This window comes from Nelumbo nucifera, chromosome 1 (assembly GCF_055504915.1).
Source record: "Nelumbo nucifera cultivar China Antique chromosome 1, China Antique-T2T, whole genome shotgun sequence".
Taxonomy (NCBI): domain Eukaryota; kingdom Viridiplantae; phylum Streptophyta; class Magnoliopsida; order Proteales; family Nelumbonaceae; genus Nelumbo; species Nelumbo nucifera.
In genome coordinates, this window is record NC_142649.1 from 7,208,873 (window position 1) to 7,227,717 (window position 18,845).

An 18,845-nucleotide genomic window follows, 5' to 3' on the forward strand; every position below is an offset into this window, starting at 1 on the left:
ATAAAATGTCAAAAAGTCTGAGTGCCTATCCTATTTAGTGCTAGGTATCAGTTTTCAGGGTCACCAAATAACTAAATTTTGAGATTTAGGTCCTTATTAATAGTTTTAAACATTAATATTCATTTTAATATAGTATAGCTATATTTAAATTATCAAAGTGAAAAAATAAAAAAGAAAAATAAATGGTATCGATGGTTGAATACTTTCATACTTTGAGCCATATATAGGCCAACATTGGGTAATGACATTTTTCTAAAGTGTGGAAACATATAGCTAAACCCAGCCTTATATCAAAATTTGTGAATTAATTGGTGGTCAAAAGCCCAAGAAGATATTCTCTGAAAAATAATATACTCTTTGTGAAGTGTAAATTGCTTAAAATTCAATGAAATTAGCATCTTGCCTTTGATTTATTGAATCTATTTAGGTTGTGTTTGGTTTGAAAGAAAAGGGGTAAGGAAAAGAATGAGAAAGGCAAGATGAATTTTGATAAAATTAGTTTTTTTAATGGGTTTTGGTCGAATTATGTTAGAGATTCAATTTATTACTTAAAAAATTGACAAAATTTATAATGCCAGAATATCAGAAGAGCTTTAACCAACCCGTAAATTTTGATAATACCACCTGATTGACTGACATGTTTATGATACCCGATTGATTGCTCAATTTTTTTAGATACCGTATCTTTTTTTGATAAAACCAAAAGGAGCAATACAAGACGGGGAATACCATGTCTTTTCGGTATCATTAATCGAACCCTAAAAAGCTTGTAGAATCGGTCTGCAATTCCCTTTCTTCTTTATGAACCGGCCGGACAAAAAGAAACTGGCTGCCGTCAACAACCGAAAGTGCAGTGTGGTTGCCTTTCATCCATTCTTTTAGAAAATAAAGAAAACAAAAGGCAACAAAGGATCCTTATTTATTAGCTTCGAAATTCTTTTCTTCCAAAATCCTTCTTTTGCCTTTTGACCCGAATACACGAAAGCAACAATTAAAGGAGTGTAAAAGGTGGCATCACAGAATATTTAGATTGTGTTTGGATTGATGCCAAAAATGAATCGATGGGCAGAAACGGGAAAGTGAATCCCCTACTTTCTACATTCCAGGCCTGACAATTGGGTCGGGTCAAAGCGTTTGTGGTCAATTTTTTGGTTTGGGTCAAAGCGTCTTTGATCTGCGTATATATTTATGTAACGATTTAAAAATGGTTTGCAAAATGCTCTAAAAGATTATTTGATGAAATACATGCATTTATACAATTATACCTAGAAAGGATAATTAGTCATCCCTTCAGTGCAATAATGCATATATTAACGCATTTCTCTGTTTTCATGTAATGTTTTTGTACATTTTTGTTTGATACTATGACCATTACTTTGTATTCATACAAGTTTCATAGTTGAATGAAATATGATGTTTTGTCATACAAAAAGGCTTAAGTGTTTAACTCATTAAGCCTTTATTGAATAATCGATTATGGGAAAAGCAGCCTGCACAACACTCAATATCAGTTAGAAAAAACACCTCTCAAACACTAATAACCATTTATTTCCCAAACAATGCCTATTTTAAAATCTTGTAAAACATCAAACCCGACTAAATTTTGCCCTTGGGACTCAAAAGATGGGGACTTATCACACCTACATAATTAAGTTTCTAGGGTTGTTCAACTTTTCATATAGTCATACAACTATGAGGTATTACTATACAATTGTGCCACCATCCGTCGAACAAATTATGCTACACAATCTTCACTACAATGTTCTACCCCTCCTAAGGTTTCTTTGAATCTCATGAATCTAAATTCATGGTTCAATCCAATCTAACATTGTAGTATTAATAATGTATTTTGAGTTTGCCTTCATTTTCTCTAATAAAAAAGAGTTGTTCTTGCTTTCGGAAATCCTTTCAGCTCTTTTCTAGCTCTAGGTTGATTATGATAGCTTTAATTAGACATGCATTTAGATCTGACCCTTAGGAGGGGTAGAACATTGTAGTGAAGACATTCTATAAGCCCAAAATATTCTTCTAAGGGCAAGTTTGGGAGTGTTTATTTGAAAAATAAGTGTTTATTCTAATAAGCACTTGTGAGCATTTGGTGAAAAAATATTTATTTTAAACAGTAGTATTATTTTTAAAATGATGTGACAAGTCAAGATAGGCCAAAATGGAATTAAGCACTCATTGAATAAGTACTTAAAAGTTAAAAATAAGCCCAAAATTTGAACTTTTCAAATAAGTGCTTATTCTCAGAATAAGCACTTATATTGGACTTATTTCCCAAATGCAAATAAGTGCTTATTGGTACTCAAAATATGTGCTTATTCAAATAAGAACTTATTTTTAAATACTCTCAAACTTAGCCTAAAGCCTGGAAAGCATAAAGGATGTTTAGTGACCTTCTTGGATGTTGAGATACCATCATGGCATCAATGAAAGGTCTTTGATGAATTGTTTAAATTAGATTGGGTGTTAATACTATTGAAGATTCTTCACTTGTGGTCTTGTGGAGAATCATTACAAGTATTTATTTCTTTTCAACATTTCTTTTGAAATTAGTTGGGGCAATTTGACATTCCACTACCCAGAAATGTTCTAATTCTAAGGGTCCGTTTGGTTTATAGTCAGAATCAAAATCAAAATTGAAATCCTTTGAAATTGGAATCGGAATCGGAATGGCCTATTGGCCTATTCCCATAGTCTGTTTGGTTCAGACGGGAATGGGAATGAAAATTGGAATCAGCAGGAATAAGATTTCATTCCCAAGGGAGGGGCAAGGAATGGCCATTCCCTCAAATTGGGGAATGTCATTCCAGCAGGAATGGAAATGGGATTCCAATTCTACCCAATCAAACAGCTGGAATCGGAATAGCACATTCCAATTCCAATTCCAAACCCCAATTCCTGCAAACCAAATGGGGCCTAAGAAAATGCATCCCTACTGTAAGGAGCAAGGTTTTCAAACTGTCATTGACCCGGATGGTCAGACTGTTCAGCCAAGAAACTAGTCAGGGTACTGGTTCCATTTCACTCTTGAACTGATATTTCCCAAAAACCATTGAATTTGTTAGTGACCCACTAACCAGGCGCTCAAACTGTTGACCTATTGAATTTGAACAATGGTTTTCGAACCATTTTTTTTAAATGTCATGGGCTGATCTGTTTGAACTGGACAGCCAAACTAGTGCTAGAAGGTTAGAAACCAATGGCCAAAGTGATTCGGGTTCCAGATTGATTTTTAAAACTAAAGGCCCCATCTGTTTATAGCTTTGACTGCTTTGATTCCAAATTTTCAATCCATCCACCCATGATCACCCTTAACTTCAGCCCAATCCGACCTGACTTTTTCAAGTTGGAATTGGGTTAACTTGGCCCAAGTTGCACCCCTAAGCATGTGGGTGTCTACTGTTATATACACTAATATGATGATCCAGACATCCAGTTGAAAAATAAAAATTATTGGATTACATGTTTATTATCAATTATGTGAATCACTCTAATGCAAAAGTATTTCTCACTTGAATCCATTGAGCTCTTAAGATACTAGGCTAAAGTCATGTGAATATTTAGGTGATTGATTGTAATTTATTAGATTTTAAGAAAATACTCTATAAGAAGTCCATACCATCAAACCAGAAAAGAGTGTCATTTCCAAAGCTTATAATTGATCTAGAATATTTGCCAATAATCCTAGTTAGATTTGGAACTTTTGTTCAGAACTCCTATTTGGATTAGGACTCGTATATAAGACCATTCCTAATCGAATCAAGAAACTTTGTGAGCAATCCCAATTGCATTGAAAGGTTGGTTTGGTAACTTCTCTATGCTTGAGAGTTTACTTTAAGGCTATGTTTGGTTTGAAGGAAATAGTAGGGAAAGGAAAAGAAAGGCAGGGAAACCTGTGCAGACCTTGTATGGGTTTTCCTCTCTTTCCCTCTCTTTCCCTTCCTTTCCCTACCTTTTCTTTCAAACCAAACACCGCTTCAATGTGTTACTGGGCACCCATGCTGTTTTAGTGTCTTTCCAATTCTACCCACCAATTAGAGAAAATGGAATGTGATTCCTATCTTACCGAACCGTGGGCATAAATTTCAAACTTAACTGGTTTAACTGAAAACTGAATCAATCGGTTTAGCTAACTGAATTTTTTTGTTTGATTCGGTTTTTCAAATTTCAGTTTTTTATGAGCACCTCCTACCAAGTACCAACTAGTGACAGCCCTAATAAGATCTTGAACCATCAGTTTTATGATGGTTGCCTAACAATGATCTATCAGTGATTCAGTATTATGATTTGCAACGAGTAGGTTGTCAAAGCACAGTTTGCAGGACCGAGGTTGGTTTAGGTCTCCTTGAATGGACTGGATATCAGAGCTAGCATCCCCTGATCAGGCAACCGTGTTTTCATCTCGGTTGTATCGGTGTTTAAATTCTTATTTTAATGGTATTTATATTTCTTCGTCAAAAAAAAAAAAAATGCCCTCCCTCAAGCCTCAGTCGCAACTCGATTCTGAATCTCTGATTCCCGTATGAACCAAACATTTGGGAGACGGGAGGATTAGACCATTCCTATTCCGATTCCAACTGCAAATCAAACAGATCCTGGCTTCATTTGCTTTCATTCACTAATCCTTTTCACTGTTTTTGGTGCCTAAGCTGACATTTAGGCCATGTTTGGTTCGTTGCCACGGGCCTCATTGTTTCAATTTTTACTCATTAGGCAAGTAGGAGATAACCGAACCGTGGGGCATCTTTTGGAACCAAATTGGTGCTACCAACCAGTAACTGGAACCGAACTGAAGTCAGTTAGTTAACTGGTTGACCAATTTGGTTAACCGTTGGTTCGATTTGTCGGTTTTTTAACTTTTACAATATATATTATAAAAACATATATAAATATATAATAAAATATTATATTTTAAATAACAAAATAATATATTATATTATATATATACTTATTTATATAATGCATATTTATTAATTTATAATATATAAAATATATATAATATACATAAATATATATAAAATATATAAAAATATATGTATACTGATCAGTTCGGTTAACCACCGGTTTTCTATACTGGTTAACCAAAACCAAATCGATACCTTCGGATTTTTAAAAACACCGAACCGAAACCGAACTGATCAGTTCAGTTAACCGATTTTTTTATTCAGTTTCGGTCGATTCAGTTTTTTGGTTTGTTTGCTCACCCCTAGGCAAGAATAGACAAGATTAATGTTCAAAGTTACAAACTTCAAAATTCATGTTAGGACTAAATCAGGGCCCAATCAATCAGAAGGCACCAACTGATAAATAAATAAATAGAATGTGTTAAATTCGATATCATACCTTTGGATTGGCAAATAAAGGAATTCTGAATTCATGAGACAATAACTAAAGAAACTATAAATTAATAGGATAACAAAGCATCAATCCACTACAAGAATTAATAAATATAACAAACTGAGGCGTAAAAGAGAACTACACAAAAGAGGCATTTCACTTTAGATATCACAGCTGAAATCGTTTTTCTAAACCAGAAAAGATACATGCGTCAACACGACCCAAATAGCTACTCTTTTCTGTATTTGAACTGGTGAATTCCATCCAGATTATTAGTGTACATCTAAGAGATGAAACAGCTTGGACTGGCAGCTCCAATCGGTCTGGGCATTTGGGATTATGTTTGTTGCATTGGGTGTGTTGTTCGGGGAAGGATGGTATTGGCAAGCTCTTCATTGATCTTCACTGGAAGTGACGGCATCTGCTTCATTACGCCTGGCATGTCATTCAAGCTGCCACATGTACGTGTCAGTTACACATGATACCCAGAAAGAGAATGAAGGAAAATTAACTCTATCTTCAATTCTTCATATAATAATTGAGAAGGAACAGAACATAGTACATGTCATGCCCATCCTAAGCAAAACAACACCCAAACCCTCGAGAACTATAACATCCTGATGTTTCTTTTTTTGATGGATAATACATCCTGATGTTTTTTGTCATTTGTCATAGGCCCCTCTTTTCTTGTCTGTAATATTTCACTGTATTTGATCCCTTCTCAAACCATCCACAACAGGAAAAGAAAATGAAAAAGGAAAACAAGGCAATTAACAAATATCCATTTCCAAAATGGAAGAAACTAGTTATGTAAAACAAATATATTATCACTCTTTACAAACTTGCAATAGCTTTTTTTTTTTTTTCTGGAGAATTGGAAAAAGATAGAACACCAAGAACATAGACTACCAAGTTTGCTACTTACTCGTCCAAGATGGTCAAGATATTATCCCGAACTTGGCAGAAGAGTTTGATGTTATCTTGTAACTGCAAAGGGGGAAGAAGTGAAACAAAGATGTCAGCTCAGTTCATTTGCAACAACGCATGCCTGTCTGTGTGACCATAGCAAGGCATTCCATGTTTCAAAAGATGGGAAACTTACCCTCATGATAGATTCTAACAATGTTATATAATACAAAATATAATACCACAGGGTAACTTTTGTGAAGAATACCCAGAAGCAACTAAACCTCACCGCCTACCAGCTTCAGATTAGTTTCTTAACAGTAACATTCTTTCTTTAATTAATTTTTCCATATTCACATTAGTATGACGTACTTTTTTTTCTGAATTAGTAATAAAAACTCGTACTTTTCTGTATTTTGCTTCCCTCTATTTGGAGTGAAGATAGGGGGGGGGGGGGGGTATATAAATATATATTAGAACACTTGTTTCAATGATCTAATTAAAAATATGGGCCAGTAAATATCATTACGATGAAGGACCGATACACAAAACTTGTAGAATTAATTTATTCTATAGGGGCCCATATTGGGCCATTTCGGGAGATACAGATCCGATATTTCACTTCCCTCTCTCTCTCATGAATGTTTTTGTTAATTACTCCTATTAATTTATTCTATTTTCAAGGCAGGTTTTCAAATTCGAATGTAGATTCTAATGACCAATTGGAAGCTTTAATTACTCTTGCATTTAAGGCATGTTTTGTATTTGAGTTCGACCTGCCTGTTAGATGGATAACAGTCAAGGAAAAGAGAGAAGAGAGAAGAGAGAAAGAGAGAAAGAGAGAAAGGAGGAGTAGAAGAGAGGACAAGGAAGAAAAGGTCTGGTTCGAATGAGAGAAAAATCAACCCTCCCATTCGGCGAGATCTATTTTATATTACTAAAATATTGTGGAAAAGTCACATGTGCCCCTACTTAAGTTAGGGACATTAGATCTATCATAAACTTACACATCAGCACCTAACCATAAGCACAAAGACAGAAATACCCCTACATACTCGACACTAACACTCCCCCTCAAGCTGGAGAGGGAGTTACATATGTAGTCCACTCTACCCCGACTCAATCCTTTAGTAAACAAATCTGCCCACTGGTTCCCTGTGTTGACATATGCAGTGTCTATCACTCCACTCAGCACCTTCTCTCTAACAAAGTGACAGTCAACCTCTATGTGCTTGGTTCTCTCATGAAACACCGGATTAGAGGGTGATTTGTCCTCCCCTTCCTAGCTGAACCCATCTTGGCGTCCTAGAGGGTGATTTGTCCAAGAGATCACCGAACTCTCCTTTTACTCTCTTTCTTGACTGGAAATTTGATATCTTTATTCAATAACTAAGAGTCCTCCTTGTAGGAAGACTCCTTGATAACTAAACTGCTTACAGAAGATAGATAAGACTAACTAAACTGCTTACAGATAAGATAAGAGTAAGAAAGCAGATAAGATAAGGATAAGGTAAGATGAACTGTGGCTAGCTAGATAATCTGATGAGGGTCCCACGTTACTGCTGCTGCCGGCGGCAGTACTTCTTCCCTACGAATGCGTCCATAACACATGCACCCTCTCTTTTATGGGGCTTAATACCGGCCCACCTTCCAAGTTCCAACACCTATTCTTCATGAATCTCTTTTGACAAACTCGGCCCAACTACTCCTTTAAGCCCAGCCTCCTTCACGTGACTACTTAAAAAGTCACGCGGATGGGCCCGAGCCATTAGGCCCACCCAGTTCGACTCTCCCTTATGGTTCACCCCAGCAATTCCTTGACTTAATCGCTGGCCTGAATTTAAATTCTCTTTTTTTTCACATGTGTCTTCTTTAAAACTATTAATTAACACCTATGCATATGAACAGCTGCCTTTCTCCACACTCCACCTCTGCTGTTCCAATTTGGTGAACCTTCCATTCCCTAATGCTTTCAACAAACAAGGAATTGCCATGTAAACACTCCCTCTCCACCTGTTCATCTTCTTCCCTCCTACCTTCCTTCCACAAAAAGACTTCCATGGAGGATGTCATCCACACCAAGTAGGATGAACCATCTGTCACAAACTCCACCTTTCTGGGTATCTCTTCTGGTTTCACACAGTTGAACTTTAAGGCTGCTGAATGAAGACCACATGCAAAAACACCAACCAACTGAGCACTGCAAATGGATGCCAAGGATTCAAAAACTTCTCCTTTCCACAGATGAAAGGGCAACCCAATTATTCTAAGGATGATATTAATTTCAACACAAGCTTCTCTGGCATTAGACAGAGGGCACCATCTTGACACTGTTACAGAACCCAAAGAGGAATTGATGTTTGTTGCATCTATCTTTTTCTCAATTATCCAGTAAATCGACTAGAGCCTTACATTTTTCAAATGGGGTAATAATAATGGAGCTTTTTATTTTTAACTCCAACACTACTGCTATGAACATCCAATCCACTGGCTGCAGCTTAGTTTGAATTACCGGTTTCTTTTTCCACTCCTCCATACCTCCGCTAGCAATCATCCTACTCCACTGAGTACCCTCTCTAATTACCATTGAGGCATCTTTTTGATACATCTTCTCCTCCATGAACTGTTCTGGTTCTCCATGTTTGTTCACTGCTAGAGTGGTCTCCCTTTCCTTGTTAGAAACCTGGGCTTCTTGCTGCTCACTCTGCTCCAAGAACTCTATGAGAACTGTTAAAATCTCCTTCCATCCTTCACTTCTCCTTCCTTCAGGTAAGCATATCAATTGTTTTTTCCCTTTACCGAAAAATTCATATAGTGTTTTTCTTTTGATAAATGAAAATTTCATGTAGGGTTGTGAATCTTCCTTTAGCATTTGATTTTCTTTCAGCCTTAAACTCTCTATTTACCTAAATCTTCATATTCTTACAGGTATCTCTTCTCTGAGATAAGGCTTGTACCACAAACCCCTGAAACCATTCCATTACTTCTTTTTCCCACTAACAGCACCATCGACACATTAATCTCCCTTACCTTCTAGGTGAGCTTACCTTGAGTTCTGTAGCTCTCGAACAACAGTCTTGGTTTCCACCTTCACCAATCTTCTCCATCTTCCAGTTTTCGTGAGTTCTGTAGATCTTGAATCCATGGTGTTCTATTGTCCATGTTCTATTATATGCAAAATTTCCCCTACATTGTGCTGAAATAGATCTCACAAACTTTCAGATCACCCTAGAAACATAAAAAATAATGGATTTCCTCTGCTATCTTCCCTATGGGGCAAGAGGTCTCCAACTTGAGCCCTTTCTTCTGGCAGTTGATCTTGTCCAAGCCAGATGGAGCTACTCTACCTACTCTGCTACTTGATTCTCATCAACTATATCCCCACAATTTCAACACCTTGGAGCTCCTCATCTATACAGCCCTAGTCATGGAAGGATTTCACCTCTCAATCTTTATCAAGATATGAAAATATAACCAAGAGAATATAGTAAATTAGTAAGTTTCCCTAAAATAATATCTAATTAAGAATGTGGAGACATTTTCACCCTGCTACCTGGCCTAGTGTAAGATCAAGGTGTAGTTTAAGTGTATCTTGACATTATCGAATAACAAGAAACACAGCATTTCCTGAAATCTGGCCCTATTATTCTCTACATATATTCATATGAGACGCATTCTACTTTAACAGCAGATGATTTACATTTACCTTTCCTTTTGAGTGTATATACTATTCATATAATTTTCATCTAGATCAGTTTATTCTAAGTATACTCTTTTCATATTGCACTTCATTAACTAAACAATTATAGAAAATATCTCTCAACATATAAATGAATTGAATTGGCATGTCCCTCTACTAAATCATTTTTAGTTTTCAAAAATTTCTCTGTCAATTATCTCAAATTTATTACTGGATGGGGAGGCACTGTCTTGTAATGATAGGGATTTTCTTCCCTGCAAACTGCTAGATGTATACCATCACATTCTACTAGCCACTGAAAGACCTTGGATGGACCACTTTCACCTAATCATCCAACCCATTATTTGATATTGATGGAAAATAAAGAAAAAACAAACTTGAATCAACATTGATAAATTTCATACCTAGGAAATTATCTGGTTCAAATAATGGGTTCACTCTAGTTACATGCTCAATTAATTATACTTCTCTCATTTTTATAAAGTGCAATACCCTCATTGAACTATTTATCTATATAATATCTTTCTGATAACTCTCATATTTTATGAATCACAAAATATTGGTATTGCCATTTTTTATTTTAAGCAATGCTAGCCATACACGTTGCAATTCCTTGAGCAATTATTCCTTTTTTTATTTTTTTCTCCTTCCTTTGTCCAGTGTGAACATGCATTTTCATTTCCAACTGCTTAGACACTGGCATGCCTTATAATGACAATTTTTAATAGATAAAATTTGTTTTTTCTACAATTGGAACAGTAAGAATAAGGAAAATAAATAGAAAAAAAAAATGAATCAAGGTAACTAGAAATAAAATGATACCACTAAAATTATAGAAATAATAATAAGTCTTGTATAAAATGCTATACCACTCAACCAATTGGACATCATGTGCCATATCTTAAGGTAGCTAACCATGGGATTTTATCCTAAGGTTCCATTTATAATAAAAGAAAGTACCAAAGGAAGAATAGAAAAACTAAGGTCTTCCTAGACAGTTGTCCCATTATGTAAGAACATATTCTATCATTCCTCAACGGAAATAAACTGATAGGAACAGTGGCATCACCTGATAATTTGCAAGATTTGCAGAAATTTGGTTGAAGACCTGTGCATTTTGCTCAAGTAGCTCACCCGTTATGCCACCAATGTCTGCAAGCAATAAATATGATTTGCTTTATCAATACAGATACTACAGACCAAAAGATCACATATTGTTTGAGAATTGTAGACTCAGCTATGCCCAATAAAAATAATTTCCATGCATGTGACAATACTATCAAGGTGTCCACAGCCAAGAATTGGCCCCATTAGATGATTTTTACCATCTAATCTATACTTTAATGTGTGTTTCATGGATAACCCATAGATCCATAGTATGTTTGGAGGCCACAGTGGACAGCATCCCATCTTATTAATACAGACCACATTGGATTACCCATAGATTCATAAATATGATATAATTTATCAATACAGAGCCAAGGGTCTATGTTCCAGTTTTGTTACCCTGAACCTTATTAAAATCCAAAGACAAGAAATATCTGAGAAACTCATTGTCTCTGGAGTTGCTCATATCAAATCACCACATGAGAGTCCTGAATCTCCCAAGTAGTAAACAACCAAACCTAAATCTTTTCAGTTTTATTTACAAGAAAGATGCCACCAAGAAAGCTAGAAACATAAGGCACAGAACAACAAGCAAAGCAGAAACAAGAAAGCAAGGAAAAAAAAGATCAAAAACAACAGAAAAAGCTAGAAAGCACAAGGGGAAAAGAAACAAAAAATACTAAAGGAAAAGGAGATAGGGAGTGAAGAAAGGTCCAAATAGAGGAAAAGACTTGGGAAAGATTGCCAAAGGGGAAGGGAGATGGTAGGGAGAAAGGTTTAAGGGTGAAGAATAAGGGAAGTGATTCGTTAAAAAGGTTAACAAAGAGAAATGGAAAAAGGCTAGGTTCTTGGTGATATTCAAGTCATTTACAGCCTTGTCAAAGTTGGAAGGGGATGACAAAGCACAAGCACATCTTCATCTTTCCTGTCCCATAATAATTATCTTTGACTCCATTGGCAAAGCAGAGAATAACAGACAAAGAAATTGTAATGGCAAGTAAAAGCGGCTTAAAGAAGAGGATCAATTAGGTCAAATTCATTGATGGAGTTAGATTTTTTCATGCTTATCATAATAACTTTTTTTATCATCCTTGTCATAGTAACTTTATCCATGTTATTATTTCCTTCTATAAAGCATGTTGATAGGAATACAGGACAGCCAATGAAGCTACAGCCCAGATACTCAGCCCAGAAACAATTGGCCATCAACCTCTCACATGCGATCTACCATCTATCAAACAAACATACAAGTAGAGACCTCGTGAGCCACAAGCAGGAGTGTCTCTGATTGGCGGGGGAACAACTAAGACAGTTACAACACAATTCTAGATCTGTTGGGTACTTGGGTAAATAAGGGCCAGCCGGCCAGGTGAGTTGTAATAAATCAAGGAAGAATTAAAACCTCTCTCTCTCTCTCTCTTGCTCTGAAGTAGGTGGTTTCCCTCGAAGAAACCCTGAGATAGGCAACAACAAGAGCAGCATTGATGGAGATCAGAGTTAATCAACTGGAGGTGGGACTTCACAAGTTTGAGGGAGATCTAAATAAATCAAGGAAGCTCTGTTTGATGGTGATGTCGCAGTGCAAGATGATGTCTAATGGAGCTCAGGAAGAAGATTAGAAGGGTTCGAGCAGCAGCAGTGCTTGACACAGGCACACAATGGATCACCCTTCCAATTTGCCAAGTTGGATTTCCCTTCATTTTCAGGTGAGGATCCTCTGGCCTGGATATTCAAAGCTAAACAATACTTTGAGTACTATGACCATTTGACCTAGATGATTGAACTGCTAACCGATTAGGCGACTACCTAGATGAAAAAATCATTTTGATTTTGGGATGATATTAGATTTTTTTTTCAACCATGACCCATTTGACCTAGATGATTGAATTGCTAACTAACTACCATGACCCACATGTTTTCCACAAAATTCTCTACTTTTTTCATTTTTTGTATTCTATCTTTTCTAAATATTTATTATTTAACTATGGCAACATGAGCTGAACAATTTGACTCAAAAAGTTAGATCATTTGACCCACCATCTAGATAAGAATTAAGAAAGCAGCTTTGTTTTCGGATCAGTACTATGTAATATCAAAAATGTTAGAGATATGCCCAAATTCTTATCACACAATTTTTTGTTTGATATAGAAATATGTAATATCAGAGATATGCCCAAACTTTTCTATAAATTTTATATTTTTTTATTCTCTGTACTTTTCTATTTTTAAAAGTTTCACTATTTAACTACAACATCATGGGTTTATCAATGACCCAAACAACTAACCCACCACCCAAAGAGGAAAATGCTTAAATTTTGTGGTACATTTAAAATTTTTTATTCCATTTCCATCATTTATAAGAACTCTTCTTATGTATAATACTTATCGTATTTAATATATAATATCAAAAATGTACCCAATTTTTTATTTTCTATAAATATATAACATTAAACATGTGCCCAAATTTTTATGTATTTTTGTGATTCTTTGTATTTTCTATTTTTAAAAATTTTATTATTTGACTGACATCATTTTATTTCTATGTTGATTTTAGATTTGGTATTCCATTTCCATTATTAATAAAAACACTCTTACATATCATACTTATTTTCATTCAGTATGATGAATATATAATATTAGAAATATGCCTAATTCTTTTTTCTGTTTTCTATATTTTTATATTATACTGCTTTTAAATTTTTATTATCTAATCATGGCATCATTGACATTGGAGAATCCATTTGACCCAAATAGTTGAATTGCCTACCCACAACTTGGAGGGAAGAAAATGGTTTTGTTTTTATGTTACTTATCAAAATATTGACTTTTATACTATTAAAATTAATGTTGTGGATTTAATTAGTAGATTTAATGATGAGAAATAAATCTGCCTTAAATATATGATTTAATGAGAGAAAGAGAGTTAATACCTTAGATACAATACTTAATGAGTATGAAAATGGTTTCACTTTTGGTTGGTTTTAAAATGTATATTCCATTTCCATCATTAATAAAAATATTTCTTATTTATCATACTTATTTTTGTTTAATACGACAAATATATAGGATTAAAGATATGCCCAGAATTTTCTAAAAAATTTCATGATTTTCTCTGTTTTTTGTATTTTATCTATATTTGATTTTTTACTGTTTAATTTCAGCATCATGGGTTGGCCCATTTGACCCAAAATGATTAAACTTCTTACACCACAAATGGAAAAATGGCTTTGTTTCTAGGTTCATTTTAAAGACAAATTTTTGTACTATTCAAATTATTATGTAGTATTTTAATCAGTGGAATTTAGTGATTAGAAACAAAAGTGCCTTGAATATAGGATCCAAGAGGGAGAATGCAAGTTAATACCTTAAATGTTGGACTTAATGTGAGGGATTTGAATGAACCGAATAATAGTATTTGAGTTATATTTTGCCCTCACAATTAAGAGGGACCATGGAAGACAATAAAAATATCATCTATATATGCACTGTAACATCAGTAACTCCCCACATGCTTTGACCCAATAGCACCCTGAGTGCTTGACTAAGGATTATGCACCAACCTTTATAAGAGATACCATCATCATTGTCCACAGGGATCATTGGTACGGCATATGGCGTAACATTTTGTCGTGCTGCTAAATGAGATGATGATTTTGAAGGGTCCATGACTTTCTCCTAAGTGCCAGATAACAACAGTATATAGGTAAATAGACAATTTATGATCTGATTACATAACAGGAAATCAGTAAAATGTCCAAAGATAATAAAAAGATGAGAGAAAAATTTTTAAGAATCTAATTTTGGATGCATACAAACCACAAAGAAACCTCTAGGAAAGCATACCAATAGATACATGTGGTGCAAATAGTAGGGCATGGTAATCTACTTTGTAATGAGTATGACATACTAACTAATCAATATAGCCATCTATAGCAAATGAACAGATTTATGGGATTGGTTTTTCTCTTTGTTTGGGTGCAGGTGGAATATGCCAACGGAGATAAAAATGTTGTTTGACCCATCTACCTTTGTGTTACCGAAGAAGAGGGGAAGAGTAATGTGGAGGTACACTAGAGCAGCAGTGGTGTGGACCTTGTGGGAAGAAAGAAATGCCAGAATTTTCCAAGAGAAAGAAAGGAGCAAACGACAAATTGTGGAGTGTGTAATGACTAGGGTTATACACTAGCTACAAACGGTGGAACTATTCAAAAATTTCACATTTGATGATGTTTGGAGGAATTGGCCATTAGTGGCTTCTAGCTCAATGCAGAAGGTTAAGGCAAGGTTGGTTTGGGCTCCTCCCATTGAAGGATTTCTGAAATTAAACTTCGATGGGAGTAGTCAAGGCAACTCAGGCCCAGCTGGAATAGGAGGGGTCATCAGAGACAAGGAAGGAAACTTAAGAGCACTTTTCTCAGGAACAATGGGGAATGGAGACTCAAAGGCAGAATTGTACGCAGCCATACAAGGTGTACAGATTGCAAGAGAGATAGGAATGGAAAATTTGGTGATAGAAGGGGACTCCAAGGTGGTGGTGGGTTGGCTAAAAAACCTAGATTCAGTAATCTGGGCTTACAGAAATGAATTGAAGAAATTCAAATGGTTTACTCAGCAGATGGAGGTAACTACACAGTGGGTGGGGAGGGAGGCAAATGCTTTTGCTGATTCTCTAGCTAAACAAGGGGTAACTAGGGAACAGTTGTACTGGGCCCAATTGTAAATTTATGATGTTTCTGTATCAATGAGTGAGACTGCACCTCGCGCCTCATTTTGTGATGCTTGTAACGAACATTTTATCATTTGCTTCTAATGAAATCAATTGAATTTTATCTATCAAAAAAAATCAATATAGTCATCTAAATCTATTAACCTATTCTTTTGTATAGTCAGGAGAAAAAGTGGAACAGTGAAAAACAAAGTCTCAAGCAGCATAGTTCCAGCTATCCAATGGATGCACTTTGATCCATTAGATTCCAGTCCCCTGCATGTGAGCCAAACTTGTGCATGTCTTGGCCCAATTCAAATAAAATACTATTAGGCTCGAGCTCGAGTTCAATTCTAACTCTATTTTCTGGTTTGAGATCAGTTCGATTAAATATTCGATGAGCTCCAGTTTGGCTCAAAAGCTCAAAAATGAATATACTTTTATATTTTACAAATATATATGTATGTATGTGTATGTTAATCATACCAAGCTCACAAGCTTTCAAGCCAAACTTTATATTAGCCAAGCTTGAGTTCAAATAACTAACCAAGCTTACCTTGATATTCAAACTCAATTAGAATTGAACTTGAGCTCAAACTACTCAATTAGAACCCAATTCGATTGCAACCCTAAATATGTTACTCATAAAACTTGTCCCATGGATAACTTAGAAATCATCTTCCTTTAGCAACAACAGAACAGAAAAACACTTGACGACAAGGCATTTTTTATCACTCCCTAACAATAACCATCAAATATAATGATGCCCAATATAAAGCAGCATGAAGCATTCATAGATCATAAACACCTTGGTCATCTGCCAAAAATAAATAAATAAGAAAGCATACCTTTTTATCCTTGTTTTTCCTTGTTAAGCTATGATCCTCTTTCCTTCTTTTACCACTTTCCTTTTTCTGAACAAAGAAATGAAATCAATTTTTTGATAATTAAAGAATAAAATCAATTAACAGATCAAATGCAAGTTACACACCAATGGACCTTATCTTTTAAGCAAAAGTGAAGCTAAATGATACACTTTTATTATCAGTAAACTAAATTTTAATTTTTTTGTTCTGAGTACTCTTCTGCTGTCCCAAACATTTCTCCTGCCCCAACCAATGCTTAATTTGTTTCTCTGTCCCTCCCCAAAAAACAACAAAAGAAAAATTATTCTACAACATTCTCATGAGATTGCTCACTTCTGTAAATCAGTTTCAGTTGGATGAAATGCTGAAGAATGCCAAGATGCCTATGGGAGGTTATGCATAGCTTTCTAGTATGTATTAAACATGATAATTCTTTGTAGTTGCTAGAGAACTGCAAGTGAGAGCTCTTTTTAGAAGAGATTTCCATTTTCAGTTATTCCTAAAACCTATCAAAATTTTAGTTGCTATGACAAATTTGAGCACATTACATTCAAAAGGACTCTCAAACTATAACCAAAGAAGAACATAAGGCATATCGATCTTGTAGTAGCCACGGGCATCATTCTCTATTTGTAATTCGAAGGTATTTTTGCATTATATTTTGCTATTATTTAACATTTCTAAAAAATAATAAGTTGCATTGTGTGTGTGTGTGTGTGTTTTCTTTCTTTTTCTCTTTTTTTCTTTTTCTTGAAAGAATTATAGCTTTTGTATTGTGAAAAAAAAAAGACTTCTCAAGAGATGGTTGTTTTCGATTCAGTGAGATTATCTCACATGTTATGAAACAAGGTTGCCTATCATAAAAATAAAGCAAAGCACACATCAACATTTTGTGAATCAGATTGTACTGAAGCCAATAAAACAAACCCCTATGTTAGATGTTTATCTCCTCATTGGTGTGTTCTTTGTAAAGCTGATGGTGTGCCTGGTTACCACTTACTAGTATCCTGCCAATTTGCAAAAACTATTTGGGAATGGTTTACTTCTTTGTGTGGGTGCAGGTGGAACCCCCCACTGAATGTGCAAAACTTGTTTACTTCCTCTTCCTTCAACTGGCCAACAAAAAGAGGAAGGATTATGTGGAGATGTGTTCGGGCTGCCATTTACTGGACTATATGGGAAGAAAGAAATTCAAGGATTTTTTCGGATAAGGAGAGGAGTCTAGAAGGCGTGCTAGAAGTGATCCATTGGCTGAAATCATTGGACTTGTTCACAGATTTTTCAGTGGAAGATTTGCTAAGGAAATAAAAAGAAATTGCTAGTTCAGTCTCTGCTAAGAAGACCTCAAGTCCTTCTTGGGATCCTCCACATCAGGGTTATATTAAGCTGAATTTTAATGGTAGTAGTATAGGAAATCCAGGGGCTTCTGCTATTGGGGGAGTTCTAAGAAATGAGAAAGGGAATGTAATAGCAATGTTCTCTGGCCCAATTGGACTGCGAGATTCTCTGAGACAGTAGTGAGCTGGTTAAAGGAAGACAACTCTAGGCTCTAGAACTACAGCAATGAAAAGAGAAAGTTTAAATGGCTGACCAAGGACATTGAAGTTAAATGCACATGGGTACAGAAAAGCGCAAATTCTTTCGCAGATGGGTTAACTAATCAAGGGATGAACAGGGTTTCTGTTTTCTGGGCTCAGATGTAACTGCTTTTCTTCTTTTTTTGGGTATCTGTTGACATCTTTGGGGAGTAAAGATAGTTTAGCTCCCCTCCTCTATAAGTTAAGTTTTCTCTCTTAATGAAATTTCCTATTATTTATCAAAACATAATATGTCCATAAAGATATACAAGCAATTGAAACCACATCCAAAACGAACTTCTCAAGATCAAGTTATTTAAAAAAATATCATATAGACACTCATAAAAATCAACTGCACTTAGTGGTTTTCACCCATGAACAAATTTTACCAGAAGAGCACAAATTCAGTCTTGACGGTTTTTTTTTCAAAAACTAATATTGGACCACCTTTTTCGATAGATAAAATATTGGACAACTTTAAGGCTCAAAAACTCTTAATATATGGGGAAATGAAACATGTAAGTCTAATGTCATAAACTTCTGACCTGAAGAGCCAGAAAAAAAGTGGATCAAACCCCCTACATGGCCTGCAGACCATATTGTGTCTGTAATGCTTGTTGATAGTATCAATGATTCAATAA

The 18,845-nt window shown here is 35.3% G+C and overlaps 1 protein-coding gene across 4 annotated transcripts in view; it reads right to left on the reverse strand.

The window, feature by feature from the left end:
* Positions 1–5,383: 5,383 nt before the first annotated feature.
* LOC104587006 (uncharacterized) overlaps positions 5,384–18,845 on the reverse strand; it is a 30,013-nt gene continuing 16,551 nt past the window's right edge. For all 4 annotated transcript variants that reach the window (XM_088896292.1, XM_010244423.3, XM_088896293.1 and 1 more), the window contains 5 exons: positions 16,610–16,675; positions 14,617–14,731; positions 11,019–11,101; positions 6,269–6,330; positions 5,384–5,795 (listed from right to left, as the gene is read on the reverse strand). In XM_088896292.1, coding sequence (XP_088752418.1) covers positions 5,681–5,795; positions 6,269–6,330; positions 11,019–11,101; positions 14,617–14,731; positions 16,610–16,675 — 441 coding nt within the window. In that variant the 3' untranslated portion in view covers positions 5,384–5,680. The remainder of the gene's footprint in view (positions 5,796–6,268; positions 6,331–11,018; positions 11,102–14,616; positions 14,732–16,609; positions 16,676–18,845) is intronic.